Below are 27588 nucleotides of genomic sequence, written 5' to 3' on the forward strand. Positions count from 1 at the left end.
AGCTCTATTGATGCAAGGCATTTGGAGGACAGATATTTCAGAATCACTGGTATATGTAAAGCTTTTATCTGTAGAAGTTGTATAAACCTGGTCTCCAACTGTATTAACTGTATTCTTCTTTCTTGCTCATGGAGATCACTGAACCAAAAGGCCAAAACTAAAAAAAAAAGAACTACAAATGGAGCTCAAACCCTTTTCCCCAATCCCTGCAGTAACAGCAGGATGGATCTTTTTCATGTGACAAACTTTTTGCTCAGCAGACTGCTGAACAATAATTAACCCGGTGTATTTTAATAACTCAAGAACTGCTCTACTCCAACACTTATCCACAGACAGCATACAATTAGCTGCGTTCACCCGACTGTCAGAAAGAGCAGGAGACCAAGTGACTCCCATTAGTAATCATGAGAGCGAATCCAGCTCATTCATCTGTACCACTCACTCGATTAATCAGAGGAAGGGGAGATAAGTGTTTATTGAAGTGGAAGAATTTCCCAGCCAAACATAAAGAAGCCCGACTGCAGCCGAGAAAAATACTAAACTGTAAGAACCCTTCTACGATTGGATCTGCTCACCAAGGATATGCCAGAATACTTGCTTCAATATGTAAATTCCAGCAGTTGCTCTAAAGGAAAACCTGAAAACTGTGGAGAGATGCTGGTTCTCAGAAACTCTTGGGCTCAAAGACATCCGTACTTGAAGATTGTCCTAGCCAGACCATGTTGTAACTAGTTCTGAACACTACCAGTTTCAAGATATCTTCATTATATGCATCTATTATATCTCCAGCTTATACTGCACATTATTCTACATAAAAACCACCTCTGCTTTACTTGTTAGTAACCAAGACAACACTAAGATTCCAGGGAATAAACCACACTTCCCCTAATGCAGTCAGTACTTAAGTAATTGAATTGAAATTGGTAAAACTGATCTGGTAACGTTAACAGTATAAAACAGACCTGCAATGTTAAGGTCTGACATCCCATCATCAATAACCCGTTTCATGTGCTCCAGGCTGTGGCACCCTCACACAGAAAGCACAACAAGACACTAACTCATTGCAGGGCTCACATATGCACACCATTTAGAGAATTAATTAACAAGTGGGGGAAAAACACTTAGCAAAATCCACTCAAAGCTAGGGAGAATGAACAGACTCCAAACAGTGTGCCCCAATCCAGAACCAAACCCAGGACCCAAGAGCTGTATGCAAACTGCCACATCACTGTGCTGCACAAAGTATCTGCCATTTTTAACATTAACAATAAAGGGTTAAAACTCACAATCCTACCACAGTTATAAGAATCTCACCTTCCTTGATTGCTTATCAGGTGCATATCTTGAAACTTGAGAGCGAGACCAAAACAGAAGCTTACACTTTCTGGGAAACGGGCAATGAAAGAGTAAGACTGAGCTTAAAACAAGTGGAAGATGAGAAATAGGAAATCTGTATGGATGGCAGGTTGAAAGATGCGTCGAATCAGAGCAGATCTGGTTGATCGAAGAGCAAGTGAATCAAAGAAACAGAAAACTGTAAGCCCAAATGGTTTCATACATCGACAAGAATAAGTAGGAAGAAAGAACTTAATAAAGTGTTCAAAATAAGAACAGGATACAGAAAGAAAAGGAATGGAATGAATTACAAAGGCCAAGTGACAGAAAGGGCTACTTCAATGGAGGATTTAATACAACCGTCAGAGGAAGTAGAATCCATTCAAGCTCCTGACCCCCACACAGGCCTGAGTGGACTCTCCTCGAGGAGCAGGACAGTCCCACGAGGCCAATATCTGCAACCTGGTGCAAAGCAGGCATCACAGCTGTGCAGGCAGTACTGCTGCCAGAGGTGGCCCCATGTCCTAGCGCGCTGCCACTTTCACAGGAGACCCCGCCGGACAACAAATATTTAGCGGCATATCGGTCCAGTAGAATGACAGAGCACTTGCTACAAAAACCACTCTTTCTGTAACTTTTTTGTGGGGGGAAATATTTGGTGGCGATACTAATCAAACATTTGTATTTTGTGTTTTGGCATATCGCATATGTTCCCATTTTAAAAAGAGTATTTGTTAAAACATTCAAAAGTCACGTCATTTACCAAACCACTTTATACACAGGAAGCCAGTGCCTGCCTGGCAAGCATTGCTGGTAAATACAATGCATTACTTTCACAACCTTATTTAAAAGAAAAGTGTAGCATCACTGTTCTATATAAATTTAAGATGCTTCTTAGAGGAACCAGGCTTGGTATATAAGATTTGGCGCCTAGTTCATTTTTGCAGCTATTTGCCCAAAAAACTATATATACAGAAGATAATACCCAGAACTACAGACATCTCCTGTGAATTGCGCAGTCCAGAATATCTTTTTGAAAGCTCCGTCTCCAACGCGTGTGGTCCACACCTCTGTCCACAACATGGGCCCAGCGAACCCAGCGCCTCACAGATCACATCTCCCAGCTCAGGCCTTTCTGACAGATGCTCAACTCTTACCTTCTCTCCTCCCCCACCTTCAGACCTCAGTCTTTCCCCAGAGCTTTGCAAAAGTCAGTCAGAAAATTCTTATCATACAAGCTGTGTATCTTTTAGAAGTCAGGTTGTCCAAAATTGATTTCATAATTCACCACCTCAATCCTAAATCTTTATCATATGACAGTGGACAAGTCATAACAATCATTCGCCAAACAAAACCAGTGGGAAACGATGTTCAGCCTGACGATCCCGTCACATGGCACAGACCTTATCTGGGATTTCAGTGTGAAGGGTGCACAACAGTTTAAATCGTCTTCCTACAGACCCGATGAGTAGTGTCTGGTTGAACATCTTAATCCTGGAGACATGACTCAGTGTGGGCCGAGCCCCATGCAAAAGGAGAAAGAAATCAACATTCGTGCCGATTGACAAGTGCCCCGAGGGGCCAATATCCCCAATCGACTGTCATGCAGAGTGGACGTTCTGTAACTGGAGCAGCAGTTTCAGAAACCAAATGAGCCTCAAATTCATTAAGGCAGTTTGGATTCCTAATAAAAAAGTTAAACACGGAGGTAAGCTACAGTAAAGTTAACACATCAAAGGAATCAACCTGCATATGTTCATCATTAATAGATGTTTTTATAAATTGGAAAGTGCCTATTAAACATCAGCATTTTCCTGTGGTCAATAACTTGATTTGCTAACAAGTATTATCGTGCTTCGTGCAGTATACGATTCTACATACACAATCCTAAAACATTTATAGCACCAATACAAGCCTGAGTATTGTAGGTGAATATTTCTTTAGTCAAATTTCAAAATTGCATGAGGTCATATTACTCCAAGTATTAAATACATTCTTAGTCACAGTGTACCACACCTCAACATTTCCAGCAGTTTTCAACAGTTGCCACTACATCATGAACACAAGACACATTCAAGTCATTTACTTTCATAAACTGACCCCCGTTGAAAAATTAAACACTTTTATATAGTAGTTCTCATAATACACACTTGCAGAAAGAGTGCATGCTTACTTCCTTTCTAAACAAATTGTACTATGGATATTTACAATACACGCAGAAATACATAATTGAAACAGAAGCTATTTCAATTATTGGCCAGAAGTTGTAAAGGCTCAGTCGGGTGCCTGAGCAGATCTGTGGGTCACAGATCAGTACTAGAAATGGCTCTCGTCTTCACTAAACTGACATACAGGGGAAATCATGGCTTTTCAATGCTGAAGGGACCACGCAAGAGCAACACCTCAAATTCATTTCTGCTTAGAAAACATGCTTTTAGACATCAACACTGAAGCTTTTAGACACTTGTGCTATTCTGATTTCCAATACTCAACATGTAGGAGGGGGACCTCATATGTCCGATTCACGAATCGGACTCAATCGAGTACTGATCTCGAATGTCAGTGAATCAGTGTTGCAGAACGGGCTGAATAGCTGATTAACCAAGGCTGAGATATAAATGGGAAAAATAAGGAAAAGTAATAAAAATTGGGGAAGACTGAAAGTCAGCAAGAAACACTAAACATTAAAAACTGGTTGCGTGAGATTCCACTAGGCTCACTAACCACCTTCCTAGAAAAAAAAAAGCTTTAGTGAAAATGAAGTTTTGGATTTTAAATGCACTCATTTTAAAGAGCGCAATTCACATCGGCAACATTTACACGATTAAATCAATTAGCTCCTTTCCAATTAACAGTGCTCCCAAATAACCGCTTCAGACAAATGCGAGCTACATCTTGACTTTATGCAGTGCTTCTGATGAAGAGCTTGTATCCTCTGCAAATTATATTAATGTGCAGATAACAGATTTCACAGACATGATGTATTCTGATCACGCTGCTGCAGAATTAGATCTCCATCCATGCTCTCAATTTTTTTTTTTTATAAGACTTATCTTAGTGACTGACGGAGCCCACAAGGCAGGAAAGCGAGGAGAAAGTGTCAAAGCGGTGAAGCACCGTTAGGACATTCAGCACTGAAGCTGTACTAACTGCATTAATTTCACTCTTTTTCTGTCAAAGTCAGAACAGCAGATGAACATAACTAAGCAATATGTTAGACATGAAACAGAAGAGGATACAAACTTCTCAAGTGGGACAGAACACAATCCAAGAGCTTTTAGGACTCTGTCCTCATGATTTATACATCCTCAAAATCTTTGGCCTTCTAGTAATGTTTTTTAAAACTCAGTACACGGTAAGATGCAGTACTTTTGAATACTGGTATGAAAATGGCATGTATAATACACTACTATTGTGGCGTTAAAACATTCCAGAGGCACACAGACAGCTTTTTAGGCAGTTCGGTCACTGTTCTTCTACACACGGCCTTCCAGGGATCTCCATCTGCTGTTCACGCTCAGCACAGCAGCTCGCAAGGACTGGGCCATTTAAGGACAGGACAAATAAGGGCATTAAAAAGAAGCAGGGTGGGGGGACAACACCGCGGTAAAATACAGAGTAAAAGTCAGTACTTCACACGACGATGGAAAAAGATCAATGGGGATTTACCCTTCAGATTTTACATGAATCCCACTGGAGTGCACGCTGCCAGCTCTTGCACTGTTCATGTGCCCTAAGCAGCTCCCAAATAGAACAGACAACTTATTTCAAATCAAATATAGATTTTGGCTGTTCACTGGCACCACACATTCTAAATTTCAATAAACCTTCGTCTACAACGGCCTCATCGCCTGGGCCTGAAGCCTCTAAAGAGCGCTGGACAAAGGTCAGAAAAGGTTGGGCCCCTGAATTGACTCATCCAGGCTCGATCGCGGGTTCGAGCCTAAGTCACTTGGCGTCACCTGGCTGTGCACAATTACTTTGGTGGCACTGAGGGGAGCCCGGGATTAGCTGCCCAGGGCTCCGTTATTGATACAGCGAATCCCTGTGGCCACCCAGGCGCTTGTAGGCACACACAGCTTTCAGGGTGGGACAGGCTTGTCCTCCAATCAGCACTGAGCTTCCTGCACAGGGCGGTGCTGCCTGTGATTTGTTAAAAGATGATTGGCTTGGAGGCAGGTGGGAGGGGCAAGTGTCTGTTCACACTTCCTCACTTTTCCCTGTGTGCAGCCACAGGGTTCATAGCAGTGAGTCAACATGTGAAAAAAATGGGTATTCTGAATTAGGAGAGTATAATGGCCATTCTAATTTAAAAGAAGGCCATATCACCATCACACTGCCTACACAGCTATAAAACTAATTGGAAAACTAAGCTAAAAGCAATCCTTTGCACTAAAGGTACAATGCCTTTAAAATTATGAAGCTTGCATTAAAGGCTCAAAAACTCAAAACAGGAGGAGCTTCCTATACAAACGGTAGTGAAGGTCTGGAACAAGCTACCCAGTCACTGATAAAGAGATAGCCTGGCTTCTTCCAAGATAATAGCTAGGTAAGAACACTGGATCAATTAGCTACCTACAAGCAAAAGGCCTCCTGTTGTCCGAGACCCGATGTTCTTAACACTGAAGTAAAAAGGTCTAAAGTGGACAACAGCACTCAGATTCTCTTCCTTAGCAAGACCACAGGGCCTTGCCACGCAAACCCATGCATTACAAAGCTACACACCAGCCGCAAGCGATATCCAAGAAGACTGGATGAAAAATTCTCAGTTGCTTCGTCAAATGCATCATGTTTGCTATCTTACTAATTATCTTCATTTGGGATTTTCTCGCCATCTTTACAAGTCTCTTCCGACTGAAAAAAAATTCTTAATTCTACACACAGCGTTTTCAAGCGAGTGCCCATTATCAAGGACAAACAGAGCTCGTAGAAGGGAGATGCACTTCAGTGTTTTTTAACTAGACAACAGAGATTAATAAACGACACTGCCGGAGTACACTGCACATAAACTGTGAATCGATATCGAACAGCTGTAAAAGAGTCTCCTCCCAACAGAGATCATGCCATAGGACACAAAAACAAGGAGCAGGGTGGACTTCATTCCCAAATTTAAATTTTCAGGTCTGCCAGAGTGTCTCCTACACAACCTGCTCAAACTCAAGCAAAGGACCCTGAGCAGGAGCCTACAAAGAATCTATAGCTTTTTTTTAGCTGGCATGATAATTTAGTGAAAGAAACTGCAGGGGGAAAAAAAGGAAAGGTTAATGGACCTTCAAGTACCCAAAGGTTCTTGAGACTTTTGAGGCTTAGGAAACTGACTATGCTAAAACATTCCTGTAGTTAAAAAACACTTAAAGGTGACTCCAAACACCAGGAACTACAGCACTACTTCTTTTCAGGAAACTGAAAGCATGAAGTACACGGAAACAGAACAGGCCCTATTTTACCCACTCCCCACTGGCCAGAATCAGGCGGCCTTCCAGTGCCTGATTCAACTTAAAGGTGAAACTACATTAAACTGCAATTTCCCTCACGGGATCAATAAAGTATCTATCTATCTATCATCTAAAAATAACAGATACACTGACTTGTAAGTACACCCCATTCACATTAGAATTAAAACTAAGTGCTACATGACCAAAAACACAAGTTCATGGAAACAAAGCACATTCACTTCACAGTGACAAATTCTAAATTGATCCTAAATTGACTCCTCACAGATATTGTGCCTAATTCACTAGACTCAAGTCACACAGAGAGGTGTCACAGGAATAACCACTAAGCTTTTTTACATAGTGGAAAGTCTCTGCAGAGTACCAACGTAATCAAATATTAAATAACAGATTTCAAAAACAAGATCAGAGACAAATTGCCAATATTAAGTGGGAAAACAACTCATTTAGCAAAATACACTAAGCAACTCGGATCTACCTGCGATCATTTCTTTGATAGTCACGCACAGGGTACGCAGAAGAACAGACGGATCATGTCCGATTCTATTTTTTGTGCCAGCAGTTATGTTTTCCATGGTTTTTATTTGTATTCTGTCCTTGTGATCCAGTGCTTGATTTGTCTATGTATCACTTGAAGTTGATCTCGTTTTTAAAAAGAATCCTGAACTGCCCATAGTGCTGCCATTTCTTCTGGCCATGGCCACCCTTTGATCACATGACCCACACCGTGGTTGCTGAAATGTTTATGCAGGATTCAACAATGGGACTCGTGGTTTTTCGACGCAGCACTGTGCAACAGCAATCCTTCTGTATCTCATTCCCGCCAGAAAACCAAACCCTGATCTCCGACTCGTTTGACTTCGTAAATAATGTGGGAACTTGGGACACTTTTTTTACCCAAAAGGCTATGGGAGTATGGAACAAGCTACCCAGCCATAAAGCTGGTTAAAGCAGATACCATGACTTCTTTAAAATAGCTCGATGGGCTCCTCTCAGTTTTAAGCTCATGCGCTTCAATTATGCTCCAAGTACAATAACTGCTTACTAAAATCAGCTGTATTGAACAGGTTTGAGTGGAAAAGAGATCCATCTCTACCTACACCCGAACTGGGCATGGTGGCTGGAAGGAACATTTGACCTCCTTATTTGCCTCAGGTGCACATCATTAAAAACAAGAATCCAGAGCAGGTCCTAGAGTCCACCATGCTATACGAAGGCTGAAGACAGTGTGTAGATGGTGACTTTTCCAGAACCTATACGACTCTACACAAAGCAAACGGCCTGGTACACTTGGAAACACTGGACATCACATTCAGCAAAAACTGTTCAGATTTCCAGTTAAAGCTGTTAAAAGATAGCAATTTGTACCTTTGCCAGTTTAAGTCATATACAGTTTTTTCCCTTTGTGGGGACGGTTCACCATTTATTTCTCATCTGCAATTCTCTTAAGGATTATTACGCACATCACAATAGCATTGCCCTTGTGCTGAACCAGGAACAGACACCGAGCAGTATCTAGTTTTAGGTGCAGTGATTAATTCGTTGAAGAGATAAAGGCCTTAACCCTGAAATGTTTGTTAAACTTCATATAATCAGATTTTTCAAATGAAGGGGTAGCAATGTGTAAAGCACTCAAGATTGTGCGCCCCAAACAGGCGTGAGCCATCTGATAATGTTCCCGTCTTCTGAAGAAGAACACAACGCAGGACCATTACCTGCACTGGAATAATCGCACTAATGAGATTTTATTCACACTACAACAACGCAAAGCTCTTCTTGGGAATGACCATTTCTCACTGCTACGCACCACTCACAAACGCAGTGGCTCTTAAAAAACCCAAACTTCAAAAAAAAAAACATGCAGGCACCGGCATAGACTGGGAAGTGTAAAACTAACATCTTAAGAGATGATTTCTGGTGTAACACAGGGTCCAAAAGCCTGGGCCAGTGCCTTTGGAAAACCATCTTGAGATAATCAAGAGGAGCAGAGGAGGTCTGCACAGGGTGTGTTGGTGAAAACCATGGGAAGAAGGGAAAAAAGGGCACCACCCTGTCATAAAAATACACACTGAATGAATCAAGCATGTGGCTGGGCTTCTATTACAACCCCCTGTTTTGTTAGATGAAGAATCTGTCCACAAAAACAGTGTTAATAACACGTAAGATGTTTATTCAATACAAATATAAGATGTGATTAATACAAGCGCCTGCATTATAAAATGATGGGTGTAATTTGTGTAGAAGGTTCCCCATCTATAAAAGTCCTTACTATTACAGAATAAATTCTCTCATCACTGGAATAGAGAACAGAAGTGCAAATGAAATGGGTAGAAAAAACACTATGGAAATGACACACAGCAAATGTTAATGGCAGACAGCTCTTCAGGAATGTGTATAAAAGGAATGCAGGATACAATGGTGTCTGGGGGCTGTAGTTCAACCACTGCTAGCGAAGCGCTTGACAGTGCACATCACTTCCACTAATCCACTACAGCTCCCAGAGTGCACTACTGCTCCTGCTCATGCTCGTGAAGCCTGCAAGGCCTGGCAATGTGTCTACCTAATCCTGGACCTCAGATTTTAACTGCAGCCCACAACAGCTTGCAGTCAGCTAGGACAAACAGTTCAAAACACCACAACTTCAGCAGGGTCACCAAGGCCCCCTGAAACTGACAGCTTCTCACAACAATCCGCTCTCAAAACGATTTCAAGCTAAGCGAAAACTCCACACAACCCAGCCACCCACCCCCAGCTTCTTCCCTTCTGGTCAGCTGTCATTCTTGCTAACCCACAGAGATGCAGACACGAAAAGCAGCCATGACATCTGACAATTCTCTCCACATGTTTTCCCACTCTGCAATGCGTTTCAGCAGCTGGGCGTCAAATGAAGATTTTTAATACTGAATGCATAAAATTAGTCAAGGCTTATGTCTGCAGTGAGACCAGGGCTATGAAGGAAAAACCTAATTTGTCTTTTCATCCACCCCCAGTTCTAATGGGAGTGGAAACTGTAATGCTGTAAAGGAGTTATAATGGAATAAACCTCAGAATAGGAGAAAACTATCATTCGTACACGCTACATCAAAAATCCATCAGTGTCTACAGATTTCAACTAGGCTAATAACTATTTTCAATAGCTGAACAACATTATAATGCAAAATACACCCAACAAGAAATATTAAAAAACTAACTTGTCTCCTATGTAGTCTTAATCTGGAGTAAAACCCAGAGTCGAAAACACAAGCACAGGTAAATATTTCATCCATTGTTTTGTCACGTCTGCAAGGTCAGATGTTCTACAGTTTTCAAGGGAACTGGAAACAGGTGCCGAGAAACAGTCTGCAGATGGTACATATCCACAGTGATGATGTGTGCGGATACTCTACACTGAAGCAGACAGGAGGGTGTGCAGGTTTGTCCATGACAATCACACCGAAGCTGCCTCTTAGCTTCCTGTGTAGACTGGATCTCGCAGGCATCCTGGGCTAAGGCGGTCTCTGAGAAAGTTACCATATACAAAGGCTCTTTGCTTGCAATTTTCCATTTCAATTAATTTTTGTCCTAAGATTAACATGACCACAGGGAATCCAGAATTGATCTACACTTGTGTAACCTGTGTGCTTGCTGCAGCAGTGAAATATACAGGAATCCTGTATCTGCAGACTACAGCATAAATGACTACGGACAGATTGCCAACGGGAGGAAACGTGGGGCTTGTTTATTAGAGGTGCTCAGATTCAGACACCTGCAGCCCAAGTCAGCTTCCGCACAAAGTTCTGTCACCTCTTCTGTTCAGCACCCAGGGGGAAACCGGTGCACTAAGAACCTGGACATGAAAACAACCCCTCTACCACAGCGGCTCTGAAACTGTGGAACATGCAGCACCCGTCTGCTACACTAACATCCCAAGCTGTGTAACACAAACGTGCTCCCAGGACACTTACAATAAGCTTTTCCAAACCTCTTTTGTAACGTGTTTTGCTGATGTTTTCAGTAAGCCAAAATCAAAGATAAAAGAATGAGACAGAACTGAAATGACATGAGAAAGCACAGAGCGATCACCTGATTTAAAAACACCCAGTTTTTAGTTAAAATCCAAGTGATGTCATAACCGAGTCTAAATTAAGGAAAGTCCATCTATGGCACACTGCTTTTACTGGTGATTAATTTTAAGTCATTAGTTTAATTAGGAAAAAAACTATTCCATCAATGCTTACAATAGTAGTGGGAACTCCAGAACCCATGGGATGGGACTGCAACAATATTCTATGACAGACAGTATCCAGAAATCCCAGTTCCCATTTGCTCTCATGAGGACAGCAGCTGCGCTCCTGTGGATATACACACAGTGCCATCACTTCCACTCTCCCCAACGACGAAATGTCAGTCTGTCGAGGAGTATGTATCAAAGTCAGATGACCTCTGCCGCCAGTCATGGCACTAGAACAAACCTGGCTTTGGTCTGAACAGTACTAATGGCTCCAGCCAACACTACTTACAGTGCTCCTCCAGAAGCACAAGAGCACAAACCAATCCTAATGAACCCATTCAGGTGGGGATCAGAGAAATAAGACCAGTTTTATACTTTGACTATCTGAGTAACTATCCAGTAAGGCGAGGAAAGTCCTGCCACAGAGGGGTCCGTTAGCTTGCTGGCAGTATGTTAATCATACTTCACAGCAATCTGGGCCTCATTTCCAACCACTTCTGGTCACCATCGTATCTAGATGGACAGAGAACTCGATTTTCCATATAAATGTTGGGCTGGGTGTTGGACAAATAATTTAAAATAACCGAGCTTCCACAACTAGGTTTGCAAGCTTGAACTTGAGTTAGTGAGGAAATTTAAGATGCATGCAAGAATACAGACATGTACTCTTCACTGCCACACTGAAGACCTGGAAACCTGGTTATAGGAGCAGAGGCAAATTTTGCACTTTCCCCCTATCACATCGCAGTCAGCGAACCCTGCGTCTCCAGGACGGAAAAGAGCTGTTTTAATCGCAACAGTCATGATCACAGTCATCAAAACAACTCAAATGTGAATTATTTTCGAAGGACCTACTGTGGTGGCCGACAGATCGCATTCTTCACAGAAATGCTCCCACACACCTTATTAAACCATGAAGCAACTGTCCGTCGATAAGGGCTAAAGGTTTTTGATATTCCTGCAGGCTGGCGAAAAACACAAATCTTGCTGCTAGAGCGATGGTGGGCATTCCTAGATGCAGACAGGTGGGCAGAGCCGTCCACGCGTGGTGCAGGGTCCGTGGCCGGCGGCCTGGGACCTCACCGGTGAGCACAGTCTGACAGGAGCAAGATCCGAGATCTGCACCGCCTCAGTCTCCCGCAGGTGGAAACTGTCGGGGTGCTATTTTTCTTGAGGAGGGGGAAAAAAGGTTACGCTACCGGACGATTAATGACTTCCCTGACATGCTCGGCTCCACATGAACTTCGACAAGCTCTTCCCAACATGGGTAACACCCGCCCGGAGTGTGAGAAAATACCTGCCATATTAGTTTACACCGAGAACACATGTTATGCGTGTGTTCGGGATCCACAGTGGGGCGGGGGGGGGGGGCATAAAACGCCGCTGGTCTTTTCACGATCAGGAATCCGATAACCACTGAAAAAGCCTTCGTGTGCAGGAAACGTCGGGAAGCCGGGCTCTCTAATCGGTCTTAATTACAATGTGACACGCCGCTATCCCCCCCACTCGCTAACATGCAGGGATCAAAACCGCGTCCACGAGGTGTAACGCAGTGACGCAGCCGCACCATTGTTTCCACAAAACCCGTCGGCCCCCGAATTCCTCCCCGATCTCCCGGGGAAATAAGCCGCAGCAGCCCGTGTGTGTGCAGGGGCTGCTCCCGCTGCAGTCAGCGGCACTAGGCCCCAGGTCCGCCATCAACGAAAGCGCCGCGGATGGAAGTGTAAAAATACAGCCGTGCTCGTACCTCGGCGCCCCACGCTGCCAGTGGCCGTGCCCAATCACGTAGGCTGCGCACGTTTGTTTTTTTTGCGCTAAAACTGGGGTTGTTTCCCCCCGTAACCGTGCCGGGGGGCAGAGGGGAGGTTAAAAGGACCTCCTCGTCTGTGAGCTGAGCTTACCTCGGAAACCTCGTCCTCGTCACTGCCGGAGCCCGGCCCGGAGGAGAGCACTGCGGCCGCAGCGAGCTTGAAGTCCAGCCGGTCTGCGGCGGGCCCGCCCGGCTCGCCGAACAGGCGGACCTTCTTTCCGCCGACACCGATCCCTAGGCCACCGAGCCCGGCTCCTGGTGCCGCTCCGACCCCCATCCCTACCGCGGGGGAGCGCGGAGTCACCGAGTCAATCTCGTCCTCGAAGCCGTCCGTCAGCATTGCCGTCCCGGCTACTGCATCCTGCATACTTCCCTATGTAATATGTAGTTTAACAAACTTAATACGGTTCTTAACTTCCTTCGGGGCTATATTTGTTTATAAATTATGGTATTTTTACTTCAGAAAATCCCGAAACTCTCCTGAAGCGAGAAGAGAAGAGAATCCCTTTCCCCCCAGCCATTAACTTTCTTACAACCTAACCGACTGTACAGCGTTCCGGTAAGACTCCGCCTTCTCTTCAAGCCTTTCGCCAATAGGAACGGCGAGAGCCCGGAGATGTTGGGACGGGATTGGCCCGGAGCCGCGTCCGTCAAGGGGCAGCGCGACAGCGTCAAGTTCGGTTTACACGTCTCTCATGGGGGAGCTTCGCGATTACACGCCAGGAAACGGAACTCTCCCACCGGCGATTGGCCGCCGCCCGCGTCACTCAGGGTTTCCCACCCACAGGGCCCGCCTACATTTATTTTTATGTAAAAAAACGTAAAGGTTAATTTGGGCAATGGATCGGCTCTGCGCTTAGCAGGGGCTCAGGCCGGCACCCAGAGGGTGGCCACAGGCTGGCGGCGCGTCTTGGCATCTCTAGGAAAAGTAAAGAAAAAGAAAGGCCTGTTCACGCGTTGTGCGTTTGCCCCGGTGATCCTATAAATTGGGAGAGTCCGCTCGCAACCTGGTCCGCCTGCCTCTCGAAACACCCTGCCCGCACGGCTTCGCCCGGCCGAGGGTCCGAGGTGCGCCACCGGGCGGCAGGGCGCGACCCCCCCGCTGCGCAGCCCCGGGGTCACCGGCCCAAGGTCCGGTCCGGGCTCGAAACCGGCCCGGGTTGTGCCAGCCCAAGGGGAAATATGGATCTGCCAAAGGGCCTCGCCGGCCTCTTGCTGGGTAGCTTTGGCCTCTCTCGAGTGCGTTGGCTGGGGGGGGGGGGTCGTCACGGAAAACAAAGATATTAAATAGCCCCCGCCTCGAGTGACTCGCATGTTTTATTTGACAGCCTTGTCCGATACCTCCAACAGTAGTTTCGCCCCCCCGCCCCCCCTCAGCCCGTCTTTATCACACACACTGGAATTGACACCAGAGCCTCCTCCCAGCCGCGGTCCGACGGCATGCGGGCTCGGCCCGGATGGGGCGCAGTTCCGCCTCTAATCCTTACACGAAGCTGCTTGAAAACGATTTCCCAGCTAATTAAAATCATCTCACTCATTTTTCACTTGAGCTAAGGCAAACCGTTTCCCAGTGCAGTATAGTGCAACACACGCTAAAATATTCCATAATCTCTTCCTGTCCAAGCTGACATTTCTATATATTCATGAAAACAAGCATCTACCTCCTTTGTTCTGGAGAGCCTCCAACCTACTGAACATTTATAGGTCAGCCCCAGCTCTTTTAAAGATTAGGAACACTTGGAAGTGATTCGTCAGTTAGCAATTCATTTTTATGGTTAAAGAACTTCTGACCCACATGGGCTGGAGGTTATTCTGATTTTGTTTCTTAACGATCACTAAACTACTTCATTTAACAAATCACCTGTCCAATCAATCACAACTTTATTTTTTCCTTCACTTCACCAGGTAAGTCAATTAAGAACAAATCCTTGTTAATAATGGCAACCTGGAGATCGGTTTATACGGCAGAGTGCTGGCTGAAGCAATCAGAGGGAGGGGCCACGCTCAATGGCACAGCACCAGGATTTGAACCTGCAACCGTCCTTCCCAGAGTCCTTATCACCCCTCCGCGCTGCAGGTCCTGAATTGAGGGGTTATCAATAAATCCTGCTGGCAGGGTTTGCTCTCGTTATATTCAGATCTCCTTATTGCTTCGATGTGGCCTGCTCTTTAATTAATTGCTGAATTGATCCTGCTAATGATTCAATTAAGCAAGCCGTGAACCGACTGCAGCGGTACAGCGTGATGGGACTGAGGGGGCCGCTAGCGGAGCAGCCCTGGTTTACCAATTATATTTCCTTCAGCATCTGTCCTTAATATTAGAACAGAAGAAAGGTCACAGACGAGGAGCCCAGCCGGCCCGTCTAATAGCCAGTAGTTAGTTGATCCAAGGGTCCCGTCCAGCAGTCCTATGAAAATTCAGTGACAAGTCAGTGATTTTTCAAGTAACAAGTGTGTTCTGCCCACAGGACTGTAGGTGTGTGACAATAGACAGTGACACTTAATCTCTTCTGACATACCCAAAGAAAGCTCCACAGCCAAAACATTGTGTTTTTCTTCTCTTTTCAGCAGGAATAAACCTTTACTTGTTCCTTAGTCTCCACATGCCTCGTTCATCTAAGGTCATACATGCTGTCCTGTCTTCCTTGGCTGTCCCTGCGTCTCGCCCTTACTGCCGAATGGCCTAGAGGGATCCAACGAGCTCTTGTTTGTAATCTTTCTCATGTTCCTATGTGCCTGGTGTTTGGTGAGCGTACTAGTGCACATTGGTGGTGGTGGAGGCGATTCCCCATTACCTGTAAAGTAGAGTGTCCAGAAAAGTGCTGTATAAGTGTCAGCAATTATTATTATTATTAATATTATTATTATTACCTCTGTCATCCTCTCCCACATGTCGAATATCTGATGGGCTGCTTCACTGTGAGGTGGAGCATCAGAGATCAGACAGTCAGATGACAATGCTCAAGCACACAGGAGCAGACTTCCTGTTATTATTCTAGTTATTGACTTTGTGTACAGTCTGTGGTGCACTGTCACCCAGAGGTTAAGATACAGTTTATTACCATCAGAAGCTCACTATGTGACGCATTAGGATTGTCCTTTTTGTAAAATAAAATCCCCTCTTTGGCAAACTCTGTCAATAACATAGGGTACCAAAAGAGGTGCACTTCTCAATACAGAAACGAAAATAAATAATAAAAAAAACGTAGTTGCATTGGCCCGCAGATATGGACCACGCTATGCTGCCTTAGAGACAGGAGGCAAGTCTTCAGATCATGGTATTGGCCCTGGATGGTCACAGACCTGGGACTCAGGAACTCTTGGAGCTGCAAGAATGGAAGAATGACAGACAAGAGGAGCTGTTTCGTCCGCTCTGGGTTGTTTGGCTGCTATCAGCATACTGATTTCTTAAAGAGGAAAACAAGGGGAAAATCTCAAACCAATGTAAAATGCTACAGACAAAAGTTAAGATAACCAATGATCCCTCCATTAATTGTCAGAAAGCTGCTTATTCCTGGTAATGGTAACAGAAACCCAGAGCCTGTCCTGGGAGCACAGGGCACAAGCCAGAGTGCCACACTGTCACGAGCCGCACGCGAGCACTTAAACATCACCGCATACCCATGAGCACCTCTCACCGCCAACACCCGCACACTAATTAATCAATTATCATCCCACACGCTCCTCCCTATTGATACCCTCTCACTCCACTCAGTCTTCGCTCACTATTGAGGTTCCCTCTCCTGAGCTCAACCCCCGCTTCATCTTCCTGGGAAAGAACACTTTAAGCCTAACTGTCCTTTGGCTCTCGAACCCCTTGCTCAACCCCTTGACTACAAAATCGCTTTACATTTTTAGGATTTGGTTACTTTTGGAACTTTACGGAACGTTTCCGGGATTAATCTGCCACAGCCTCGCATGAGGTCCTAACCAGCCACTTCGCTGCACAGGGACACATGCTGGATGGAACACCGGTCCCTCGCAGGGCAACATACAAACAGGCACACAGGGCAATTCAGGGACACAACCAACCTAACCAGCACATCTTCGGTGTAGTGGAAGGAAACTTGACCACCTGAGAGAACTCCACACAGATCTTTATTAGAATCTACAATAGCTACTACAGCTAAAATAGCTATCACAGACTACAACACAGCCATTTTAAGTAAATCATTCCAGCCTATAGCTCTCCCCCACCACTCAGGCACTTCACACAGCTGCACCTAATAGCTGTTCTCACCTGTCACAAAGAGCACCTCCCACAGCTCCACCCACCTGTCACCCAGAGCACCTACCACAGCTCCACCCACCTGTCACCCAGAGCACCTCCCACAGCTCCACCCACCTGTCGCCCTCAGCTCCTCCCACAGCCCCACCCCGTGTCCCCAGAACACCTCCCACAGCTCCATCCACCTCTCACCCTCAGCTCCTCCCACAGTCCCACCCACCTGTCACCCAGAGCACCTCCCATAGCTCCACCCACCTCTCACCCTCAGTTCCTCCCACAGCCCCACCCACCTGTCACCCAGAGCACCTCCCATAGCTCCACCCACCTCTCACCCTCAGCTCCTCCCACAGTCCCACCCACCTGTCCCCAGAACACCTCCCATAGCTCCACCCACCTGTCGCCCTCAGCTCCTCCCACACCCCCACCCATCTGTCCCCAGAACACCTCCCATAGCTCCACCCACCTGTCGCCCTCAGCTCCTCCCACACCCCCACCCATCTGTCCCCAGAACACCTCCCATAGCTCCACCCACCTGTCGCCCTCAGCTCCTCCCACACCCCCACCCATCTGTCCCCAGAACACCTCCCATAGCTCCACCCACCTCTCACCCTCAGTTCCTCCCAAAGCCCCTCTCACCTGTCACCCAACGCACCTCCCACAGCCCCTCCCACCTGTCACCCAGAGCACCTCCCACAGCTCCTCCGGAGAGCTTCACCCTGAGCACCACTGAGAGACTGATAGGGCCCCTCTAGTAACAGTGTACAGCCCACGGATCTGCGGCCAGTCACAGGGTGCAGCTGTTCTGTGGCAGGCCAAGGACAGCATGGTTGGCACAGGCCCAGGCAGTCCTGGTGAGGTGGCACTCATCCCAGGAGTCCTGGTCACAGTCCACCAGTGACACAGCTGAGGCTCCGTTCTCCAGCGTGTGCATTAAAGAACTCCGTCAGCTCTCCACACAAGTCCTTTAATCAGCATTTTAGTGACTCAGATAAATCCGTGTGGAAGAACTAGACGTAGTTGCTAAAAATGTTGCAAGGCTGCTAAAAAATGAGGCAGTCTACAGCGCCCATCAAGGTGTAGCCAGTTGGATAGTATTAGGATTGGAGGCAAGCAGTCAGGGCAACGTCAATGAGGAATCAGACCTGAGACAGTAGTGAGATGAATCTTCTTTGGGTTCATCCTGACTGCTCGGCTCTGTTCCTAGCAATTGTTGATTTCTGTAGCACTTCTGTCCTAATGTACGTCAGAGGTATGTTCACCGGACAGGGAGCACACCTGTTGCAGTTCCTGAGAGCTGCTCCAGGCAGTGAAGCGCTCAGGGTGTTTTGGGGTGTTCTGGATTGGAGGGTGCTCCTGCAGAACAGGCCGTGTGCGACTGTGCATGCTGTGGCCAAGCTCTCCATAACTGTTGCAGGAGCCATTGATTCAAGCTCAGGTCCTGACCCTGAATATGTTGTTGGTTAGTGATGAGTACAGCTCTTGGACGACTGTGGTCAAGAAGATGAACAGTGTGTTAAAAGCAGACTGACTCCATGGAGCATGACAGAGCGGGATACTCCACACAAGGGTGGAGCAGCCGGGAGGCAGGGCCTGAACTTCCACATCGCCTTTGATTACCTCGATAGCTCCGCCAGGGGAGCCTAGTGGTTATCCTGACCCCAGAGCAGAGAGGACTGGCGGCTGGGTCACACCTGCCGTCCTCCACAGAGCTGAGGCTGTCCTTCCTGTGTCACCCTGTGCACAACCAGCCTCACAGCTGCTCCTGTTGTTACTCAAGCCTCAGGTCTGTGGGCACAGAGCCCCCTGGACTAAACCTCTTACTGCCAGAGCCAACGTCCGCTGGAATTTTCTTCCCTCAAACATGTCGTTATATCTCTGGAACTACACACAGCACAGAGACTTCGAGACTTAAATTGTAGTTAAACGCCGGGCGATGCCAAATTAAGGGCATGGACAGAAAAGGTTCAAGGTTCCCCATCTGCTGCTCTGGATAGCGCCAGCAAGCGCCATCCGTTCACATGACCACAGGCTGCTGGCCTTATTAACACCCTTGTTGTGCACTGCGACAGCTGTCGAACTCGTGAGTCAGTTTCTGTGTCGAACAGCACACACATTCCTCCACTGGCGTGTTGTGGTGTGTTATTCACTGACCTGGCTCTCCGGCACCCTGATTTCTAATCCCTGGGGTTTTTAATGACCACAGAGAGTCAGGACCTCGGTTTTACATCTCACTGAGGCAGTGTCCCCGTCACTATACTGGGGCTTTAGGACGCACATAGACTGCAGGATGAGCACCCCCTACTGGACCCACCAACACCTCTTCCAGCAGCAGCCTCAGCTCTCCCAGGAGTCTCCCATCCAGGTACTGACCAGGCTCACACCTGCTGAGCTTCAGTGGGCTGCCAGCAGCGAGCTGCAGGGTGATACAGCAGCTTGTGAGTACAGCATTGTATTCATTGTATTAATTTATACAGACTTACCTTCCCGCTGTTCTTACTGCAGTAGAGGTTTCAGGGCTGCCGGTGCTGTACTCATCAGTTCAGAAGAGATACACCTGGTTTCTAACCTAGGGGCTCCTCTGCAACATCTCTGTGGCCCATGTTGTCCCCTGTTGGCAGGTCTGTGAACTGCAGCTAATTAGACAACAGGCATGCTGATGTGGCCCCCCGCTGGCGAACAACGCTGCCCTACAGTAAGTGTCCTGTACATGTCTCATTCATGCACTCTGCCTCTGCCATTATACAAGCTCACCTATAGCATTGTGTACCACGGCACCAAGAGGCCCGATTGAGTCAGCCTGCAAGCACTGCAGGCAGGTGCAGGCGCAGTGGACAGCGCCCCCCTGAGACCCCTTACCACACACCACTCCACCTGTCAGCTCCTTCGGCTCGCAGACAGACCGGACAGCAGGTGCCGGTAGAGCTAAAAGACACCCTCTGCTGGCTGACGCGCGAGAACCAGAGTTCCCTCCTCCCCAGCATCCCGCCCGCAGCCACAGGAGAGCCCTGCAGTTAGCAGAACACACACACCCAGGAGCTCAGCTGCTCGCCCTTCTGTCTTGTAACCCTCACCCATTCATTCAAGATCGTTCAGGTTTTCCTATGCACACTTATAACATAAGAAGCTGAACGCCTTTTCGTGGCACATCGGTAGTGAAAAAACACCAAACGAACTCTTGTACAACAGGCAAGGTGTCCTGGGTAGAACCATGTCAGTTTAAACCGACCATGTGGACGCACATTCACTTTAACCAAATTACAGTTACCTCCCCAGCTGCAAAATGTGGTAAAATTGGGACATTTAAACTTGGGAATGTACTTACACCATATGGATATTGCAAGACAGGAGAGGTAGATTGGCACAGTAAATGATGGTATTTTCTATTGTTTGTGTAAATGAGTCATTATCGATATTTGGAATTGATGATCAAATACAAGCTAGATTTGACACCATTTTTTAGGAAAATCTACAAGTTATACCCTCTCTGTGTAGATACACAATTAATTAATTCCACTTACTCGAATAAGTGTATCTAATCGACAACCGAATCTTTATAAAGAAGGAAAATGATTCAAGGCGCTGGGTGGCCGACAGCTGGAACAGGTGGCATCGGATTTCCTCACCCTGTAGCCAGCCAAAGATTTTGCAAGAAAACCAAACTATCATGATTTTAATATTTTATGGACTTGTGTAGTCTTACACAAGTCATTCTAGAGACATATACTGTGTAGCCAGCCATTCTCCATTGTAGCAAAAATGCTTTTTCAAAAACCCGAAGTTTGTTTACATTCATGGCTACACAGAGCTCTGTGGGAAACTTGTGAAGTTTGCGATAGAGAAAATAAACCACTGACGACTTCATCTTTTTAGGTTCTGCTAAGGAACACCTGATGTTCCAGCATGTCCACCTTTATTTGTTTTATGGAAGAATCCGACAAGTTCTTGTGCAAACACTATGAAGTAAAATTGAAGCCAATCTCTCTCGGCAATTTGAGCGCAGCATTTATTACTCCGATCACGTTTTTGATAAGTCACAATTTGCTCTCCTGTTGTGGGTGATAAAACGCCACTCGTTACATGGGATTTGACCTTGAGATTTGAATCCAAGACTGGGATTTCTATACATGTTCTCCCTCCATAAGCAGCAAAAAAAAAAATCGAGAAACCAGTTAAAATTGTACAAGCTTTAATGCAGAAGTTTCATTGCATTTTAAATACATTTCTATATGAAAACATCAGCTGCACAAATGCATCACTAACCCCACCCTTCCCTTTATAAATATACACTCCAAAGTAAAATATGTACAGACACACTCTGAACTCAAGTAATATTCAGTGAAAACCCTGCACACAAGATCCGGAATATAACTAGCAGGCAGATTTTTGTTTTACTTGTGCAAACAATCCAGAATATAACCAATTACCACCTGTTAATGCAGTCTAGGGGAGACAAAAGGATACGGTCTTGATGTCTGCCCTAGGACAATGCGTTGTGCAAAAAGAAGCTGAAGTCTGAAGCCCATCTGTGGCGTGCACAGAGAAATCAGGTGTGCCCTGGAGTCGTCAATCTGCTAAGAAAAATTGGTCCCCAGCAGCAGCAACTGACTGATCCAACACTTTGTAGAAGCACAGAGGAGGAACTCTGTCAAAGGAAGGTCTTTCATTCCTGTACACAGGCTATTACACGCAGGGTGGCCATAATGAGTAAAATCACGCTAAAAATGTTTAGGCATCAAAGAGCTCCATGTAAAATATCACCTCTACAAGAAAATCATTGTAGGTGTTTGTTTTTTTTTTAAAAATGATTTCTTCATGACCAGGTACATCTGAACAGAGGGACAGGGTTGCATTGTGTGTCATGTGGGGATGTGGCTCCGTTTGTTCGTGTCTCTCAGCCCCCACACTGCCCCCCGCAAGCAGAAACAGAAACACCGGAAACGTCTCTTCATGTCCGGAGACCCGGTTTAAGTGCGACGCTTCACAGCTTCCCTTTTCATCCAGGCCTTACAGAGTGCCCATGAACTCCTTAACCTGCGGACACGGAGACAGAAGACATCTTGAGAAACAAGGCCACAGGCTGCCCGGGACCCGGTGTCCTCCGCGAGGTACAGCCGCATCTCTTGAAAGCCTGAGTGCGCCTTCGTTTTAGACGCTTCATGTTTGAACACAGACTCAATCACCTTGGAGCAATCTCAATCTGGAACCCGGCGTGTCCTTAGCACAAAGCTGTCTGTGGGGTTTGGATGTGCTCGTGCTGCACTCCGGCGCAGAGCACAAACGCACAGCGGACCTCGGGGCCCGCCGCAGCTCAGACCGGCGACAGCAAACCCACCTTGTCCATGATGGCTTCTTGCTTGATCTTGTCGTTTTTGAAATCGTCGTTAACATCCAGTACCAGAATCGGGAGGTCTTTCAAGTACTCAAAGTCAACGCTACGGGGGGGGGGGGGGGGGGGGGGAAACAAGAGAAGGAAAAAAAAAGTTAAAACTTGAAACCTTAGCAACAAGAACACAGTTACTCATCTTTCTGGCCTTTTGGCTTTCGGACCAAGCGAACACTGCGCCGGCCACTATAAACCAATCCAGGAATCTGACAAGAACACGTTAAAACGTGAAAGAAAAACTGAAACAAAGAGAGAAAAAGAGCACGGCAAGGTATACGGCTGTCCGGTGAATCCCCAGGTACACATCCCCGCGCAGGCAGGCTCACTCACTTCGTGGTCCTGTTGTAGAGCCAGCACTCGTGCTTGTAGTGCAGCTTCTCCAGGTAATCCAGCTCAATGCCCTGCTCCTCCTCGCGGCCTCGCAGGTGGAGCCTCTGCATGCACTTCTGTACATGGGGGGAGGAGGGACAGCACAGGGTCAGCGCGTGTCTGGAGTGACTCCCGGCCCGTTTTCTAGGAGTTAAAACTACTGTCCCAGAGGGCGCAGGTGTATAATCTGGGGCGGAGGGTTGGCTGAGCACGGCCTTTAACCCCAACTGCTCCAGGGGCGCCATATAAATGGCTGAGCCTGCGCTCTGACCCCCAGCTTCTCTCCCTGTCTGTGTGTCTCATGGAGAGCAAGCTTGGATAAGCGAAAAGACAAATTCCTAATGCAAGAAATTGTATATGGCAGATAAGGTGATCTTATAATCATACATGTAAATGATTTAAGTTGTTGAGCACTAAAGTCTTGGGAGAGACTCTAGGGCTCAACAGCAGACCTACGCATGCTGAGCTTGCCAGTGTGCAGGAGCCCCAAGAGGACCAAGTGCTCAATTCAGCCTCATCCTCACCCTGGGAAACGGAAAAGGACAGACGCACAGCCCGGGGGGGCCGAGGTCGCTGTACCCCTCCCCGTGGTATCACAGAGCAAGCGACGGCAACTCGCCGAGACGGATCCCCGCTCACCTGGGGCTCGGCTCGCAGGTACACGATGCCGTCCAGCTCGATCTGCGACTCGAACTGGCTGAGCAGCCAGCTGTGCCAGTCCTGGTAGACAGCCCACTCTGTCTCGTTCAGGCTGCCCGACTCAAACAGGCTGGAGGCGAAAACATACCTGGAGAAGAGAGAGCGACATCTGTACGTCGAATACTAACACCATATGATGCCATATCACAGTGAAAGCCCACAAATGATAAATAAACTTAACTGGCATCTCCTCAGAAAACAGAATCAGAGCACGGAGACACGAACTCTGCTGGGGCTCACCTGTCGCTGTACACGGAGCGCTCGAAGAACTGCACGGGCCGCTCGGCCTCGCGCAGCTTGGCGGAGGGCGGGCGCAGCTGCGAGCGCACGCGGCTCAGGCAGGCGTAGGTCTGGAAGGTGTAGGCCCAGCGGCTGGGCTTGTCGTACAGCATCTGCAGCAGGTTGCCCCCGCTCTTCTGGGACGTGCTGAGCTCCTGGCAGCGGGCAGAGGGGGCGTTAGCGGGCCGGAGCTGGGCAGCGAGGACAAAGACCCCCCCCCCCCCCACACACACTCAGAAACCCCAGCAGCTGCTGCGGTGAACTCTGTACAGCCCGCCCCGTGAGAGGCCATGGGCAGCATCTCGCTCCCCCCGCACTGCAGAGAGGAGCTGGTGGTGGGGGTGGGGAATCTTGGAGTCCCCATTACCTGTAAAGCGCCTTGAGTGGAGTGTCCAGAAGTATAAGCAATTATTATTATTATTTCCGTCAACCAATTCAGATTAAACGCTTTACCATTTGCAATCCTAAGAAGCTAAAACAACCTTTTAATTCTTGAATAAGGAAGACCTACAGGGGACCTAAAAAGCAAGTGCTGAACAAGTAAAAGGCACCGAAAAAGAACCCTTTGCCGTGATGCATAAGAAAGCAGAAACCGAGACTGGGTGCACTGTAAGCCAGGAGCAGGAGGCATTTCTTTACCCAGAGAGCTGCGGGGGTGTGTAACAGCCATATTGCATGGGGAATCAGCCCCTCAAACCCTAGTGAGCTGGAGAGCCCTCCTCTCTCTTGCACGTTTTTTACGTTCCTCCCAGCTCATGAACAGCGGCAGGGGCCGACAGGCTGCACAGATGCCGAGCGTTTCGGAGCGCCGTCTCAGTGGACGGGTGTCTGGGGGGAGCAGCCAGAGGCCCCGTACCTCGAACTCGTCCTCGTTCGTCTGGACGTTGCACCACTTGGCTATCGGCTCCGGAATCACCTCCCACTCGTCGGACGTCTTCTCCAGGAGGCGCACGAACGTCGACTTCCCGGCAGCTGGAAAGGGAAGGGCTAGGTGGTCAGCCGCGCAGCTCCGGGAGCGCGGGAGCAACCGACCGGAGCGTCGGGCTGTCGTAAGCGGGGATCAAGGGCGGACACGTCTCCTGTCAATCCAGGATTCCCGATTCGCGTTCCTACTCAGGGTCCTCTGGCCAGGGCAGCGAGCAAGATGACCTCACTCTGCACAGGAGCAACGGTTTCACAGACAACGCAGGACACAGGTAGGAATTTCCAGGAGTTTCTTCCCACAAACTGTCAGATTACTGAACTCTACCCCTTCCACAGGCTCATACTGATGACCTTTTTGCTGCTGCTGTTGTTCTGTTTATGTTTTTGTTGATTCCTTTAATGTCTTTGTATTGGAGCATATAAGCAAATAAGCATTTCACTGCTCTTGTGCATATGAGAAATAAACTGAACTTAATAATAGGGTAAAGTTAATATATAGGCAAGAGCAGGGGGACCTTTACACAGAGAGTGGTGGGGGACTGGAACACGCTGCCCAGCCATGCTGCTGAAGCTGGTGCTTGTTTTATGAGATGACAGCCTGAGACCCTGTCCTCTTTTTGCTGCTACCAGAGGAGCTGAAGGGCTTCCTGTAGGCTGCAGTCTCTCTTATATAGGAAACACACAGCAGGCCTACCTCAAGTGAGGCCATACACGCGTCTCACAGCCTCCTGCAGTAATGAACAGTTTATAACCTTGCTGAAAAGAGACGAAACACAACGTAGACCCTTCTTCGGGTGTGAGGGCTCCACAGCCAAAACGTTGTGTTTCTTCTCTTTTCAGCTGGAATAAACCTTTACTCGTTCTTCAGCAGCCTCCGTGAACTCGTTCAACACCGTTTATAACTCTGTCCAGGTCAGTAATTCATTTCAAAACAAATCAAGGGAAAATACGTGCTTGTTTAAAGTATTAAAATCGCTGTTTTTTTATTTATATTTGTGTACACACGCACACACAGTCGGGCGAGCGGAGAGGCGGAAGAGCTCCGCTCCAGTTTGGCGCCAAACCCGAACTTCACACAAAGATCATCAACCGGACATCCGCTGGACAGCAGCTGGACACTCACTGGACAGCAGCCTGCGGCCAGCCCGTCCGCCACAGCGGGTGTCCCGCTCTGGACCCGCGTCTCCCTGGTCTCCCGGGTCGTGTGTGGGCCCAGGCGCAGCAGGGCGACCCCCGACCGCACGGCGCCATCAGCCCTTCCCGCTGCGGCGGCGGCTCACAAGAACATTTTAAGCAACATTTCAGCTTTTTTTTAAAAAAGCACTAGATTTGGAATACCCGATTATTTTGATTATTTTTAAAACAAAAAAATGGGTTATATTTTGGAACCACAACGCGGCGAAGCGTCCGTTTGCAAAGCCTTACCTATGTTGCCCTCTACTGAAATCTTCTTCGTCCTTTTTTCAAAACTGTTGTCAAACGTGGGGCTGATGCACATTCGCTTGGGCGGAGTGGCCATGGCGAGTCGAAGCAACGTCTGCACCGTCTCTGAAGGAAGACAAACCAGGAGAGAAGAGGCGCCTGAACCCGTCAGAGTGCGACCGCCGCTCGGATCCGCGATTCAAGTCTGGCGCCCCCGCTCGGAGCCCCGGACGGCGCGCCGTGACGCAGGCACGCTGGGGTCGGCTGCGCCAATCAGCGTGCTCACGGCCCTAGACTGGGCGGGCTCTGGAAGAGCGTCACCAATGAGCGCTCGGTGGGGGGGAGGGCTTCGCCCTGTGGGCGGGGCGTCCGGTGCTGCCCCTGCTAGTACTCACAAGCGGAGCGCGGCTGCCCGGATTCTTTTATAATGCTATTAAAATTAATCAAATTCTGCCCACGGACGTGTCTTTCTTACTTTACTTTCCCCGTGCGTATTAGTATAATTTTTACTCATTCTCTCTGGGCAAAAGTAGATTATTTCCATCTCTGTTCTGAGTATCATACAGAATCCCGCCAAATTGTTCAACGTACCTTAGATAAATGGACATGTTAAGCAATATACTAATGTTTTTTTTTAAAGATGTATTTTTGTTAAAGGCTTGACAGGTCCCAGCGACTCAGCAGTGTGTCTGTTTATTGAGACACCAAACGGGGCAGATGGAGCCGAATGACATGCTCTCGTGTTAAACCTTTCTCAATGAATGCTCAATGAACCGGTTTTAAAATTTAAAATCTCAGCTCCCCGAGACGCTCAGCTGTGGATTCGTTTTAAAATAAAACCGCACTCCAGTCTGGCACGCATTGCTGAAGGACGGGTTTGTTATTTAATTGGCAAATACTAACCTCCTCTTCAGCGGAGGTTAAACACCGAAATAGCGCCAGCGCAGAGCAGGAGGGTTCAGGAAAGCATTTCTCTGTCGATACGATATATTAAGCGATGCATGTCGCCTTCATAACAGCAAGCTGAGAGGCCTTTTAAAGAAACAGCGCCGGTACTACAGGGGCTACAGAAATGGGCCCTTAGTCTTTTCGACAGCCAGGGTATTCATAAAACTATGAATCTTATCGCTTGTTCTCGTTTATGATCAGGTGTGATGTAGATTTTATTTCTTCTAACTATACTATTATTAAGCAGTAATTTTATCAAGCGCTACTGTACTGCATTAATAAGCAGTCTCTAGTGACATTTCCTAACGACAGTGTTTAGTGCGCATATGCGGGCTCTACAGTAATTACACGCGGAAAGCGGTACTTGCATGGTCTCAGGTCCTAAGCTAGGCTGCCGCCCTACCCTCATCAGCTCCAGCGAAATAATACAAACTCTTTACACGTTTGACTAAAAATAACTGCTCAACAAACACCGCGCCGCGGCCACGCTAGGCACGCCGATGAAGAAAGCGGGACTTCCCGGGATGT

The 27588-nt window shown here is 47.4% G+C and overlaps 2 protein-coding genes across 6 annotated transcripts in view; both read right to left on the minus strand.

Annotated features, from left to right (window-relative positions):
• The window catches only part of ankhd1 (ankyrin repeat and KH domain containing 1), a 69276-nt gene extending 55946 nt beyond the window's left edge, over positions 1-13330 (minus strand). For 2 of the 4 annotated variants that reach the window (XM_088932384.1, XM_088932382.1), the window contains exons 1-2: positions 13267-13330; positions 12900-13181 (exon numbers count right to left, since the gene is read on the minus strand). In XM_088932384.1, the coding sequence (XP_088788510.1) occupies positions 12900-13181; positions 13267-13329 (345 nt within the window). In that variant the 5' untranslated portion in view covers position 13330. Of the gene's footprint in view, positions 1-12899 lie in introns of all 4 variants that reach the window. The other 2 variants (XM_088932386.1, XM_088932385.1) reach the window with 1 other exon arrangement.
• A 7875-nt stretch (positions 13331-21205) lies between these two features.
• Positions 21206-27562, minus strand: LOC148821413 (deoxycytidine kinase 2). Of its 2 annotated transcripts, XM_088933335.1 has the most exons (8): positions 27016-27079; positions 26116-26238; positions 24623-24738; positions 23728-23921; positions 23428-23575; positions 22750-22865; positions 22369-22468; positions 21206-22067 (listed from the first exon to the last, which is right to left on the minus strand). In XM_088933335.1, exons 2-8 carry the CDS (start codon positions 26207-26209, stop codon positions 22041-22043), a joined length of 795 nt encoding a protein of 264 aa, XP_088789461.1. In that variant the 5' UTR covers positions 26210-26238; positions 27016-27079; the 3' UTR covers positions 21206-22040. The 2 variants fall into 2 exon arrangements, with proteins under 2 accessions (XP_088789461.1, XP_088789460.1); XM_088933334.1 differs by having other exon boundaries at positions 26116-27562.
• Positions 27563-27588: the final 26 nt, after the last annotated feature.

The sequence above is a fragment of the Atractosteus spatula genome, chromosome 14 (genome assembly GCF_055471065.1).
Source record: "Atractosteus spatula isolate fAtrSpa1 chromosome 14, fAtrSpa1.hap1, whole genome shotgun sequence".
In the NCBI taxonomy this organism is placed as follows: Eukaryota; Metazoa; Chordata; class Actinopteri; order Semionotiformes; family Lepisosteidae; genus Atractosteus; species Atractosteus spatula.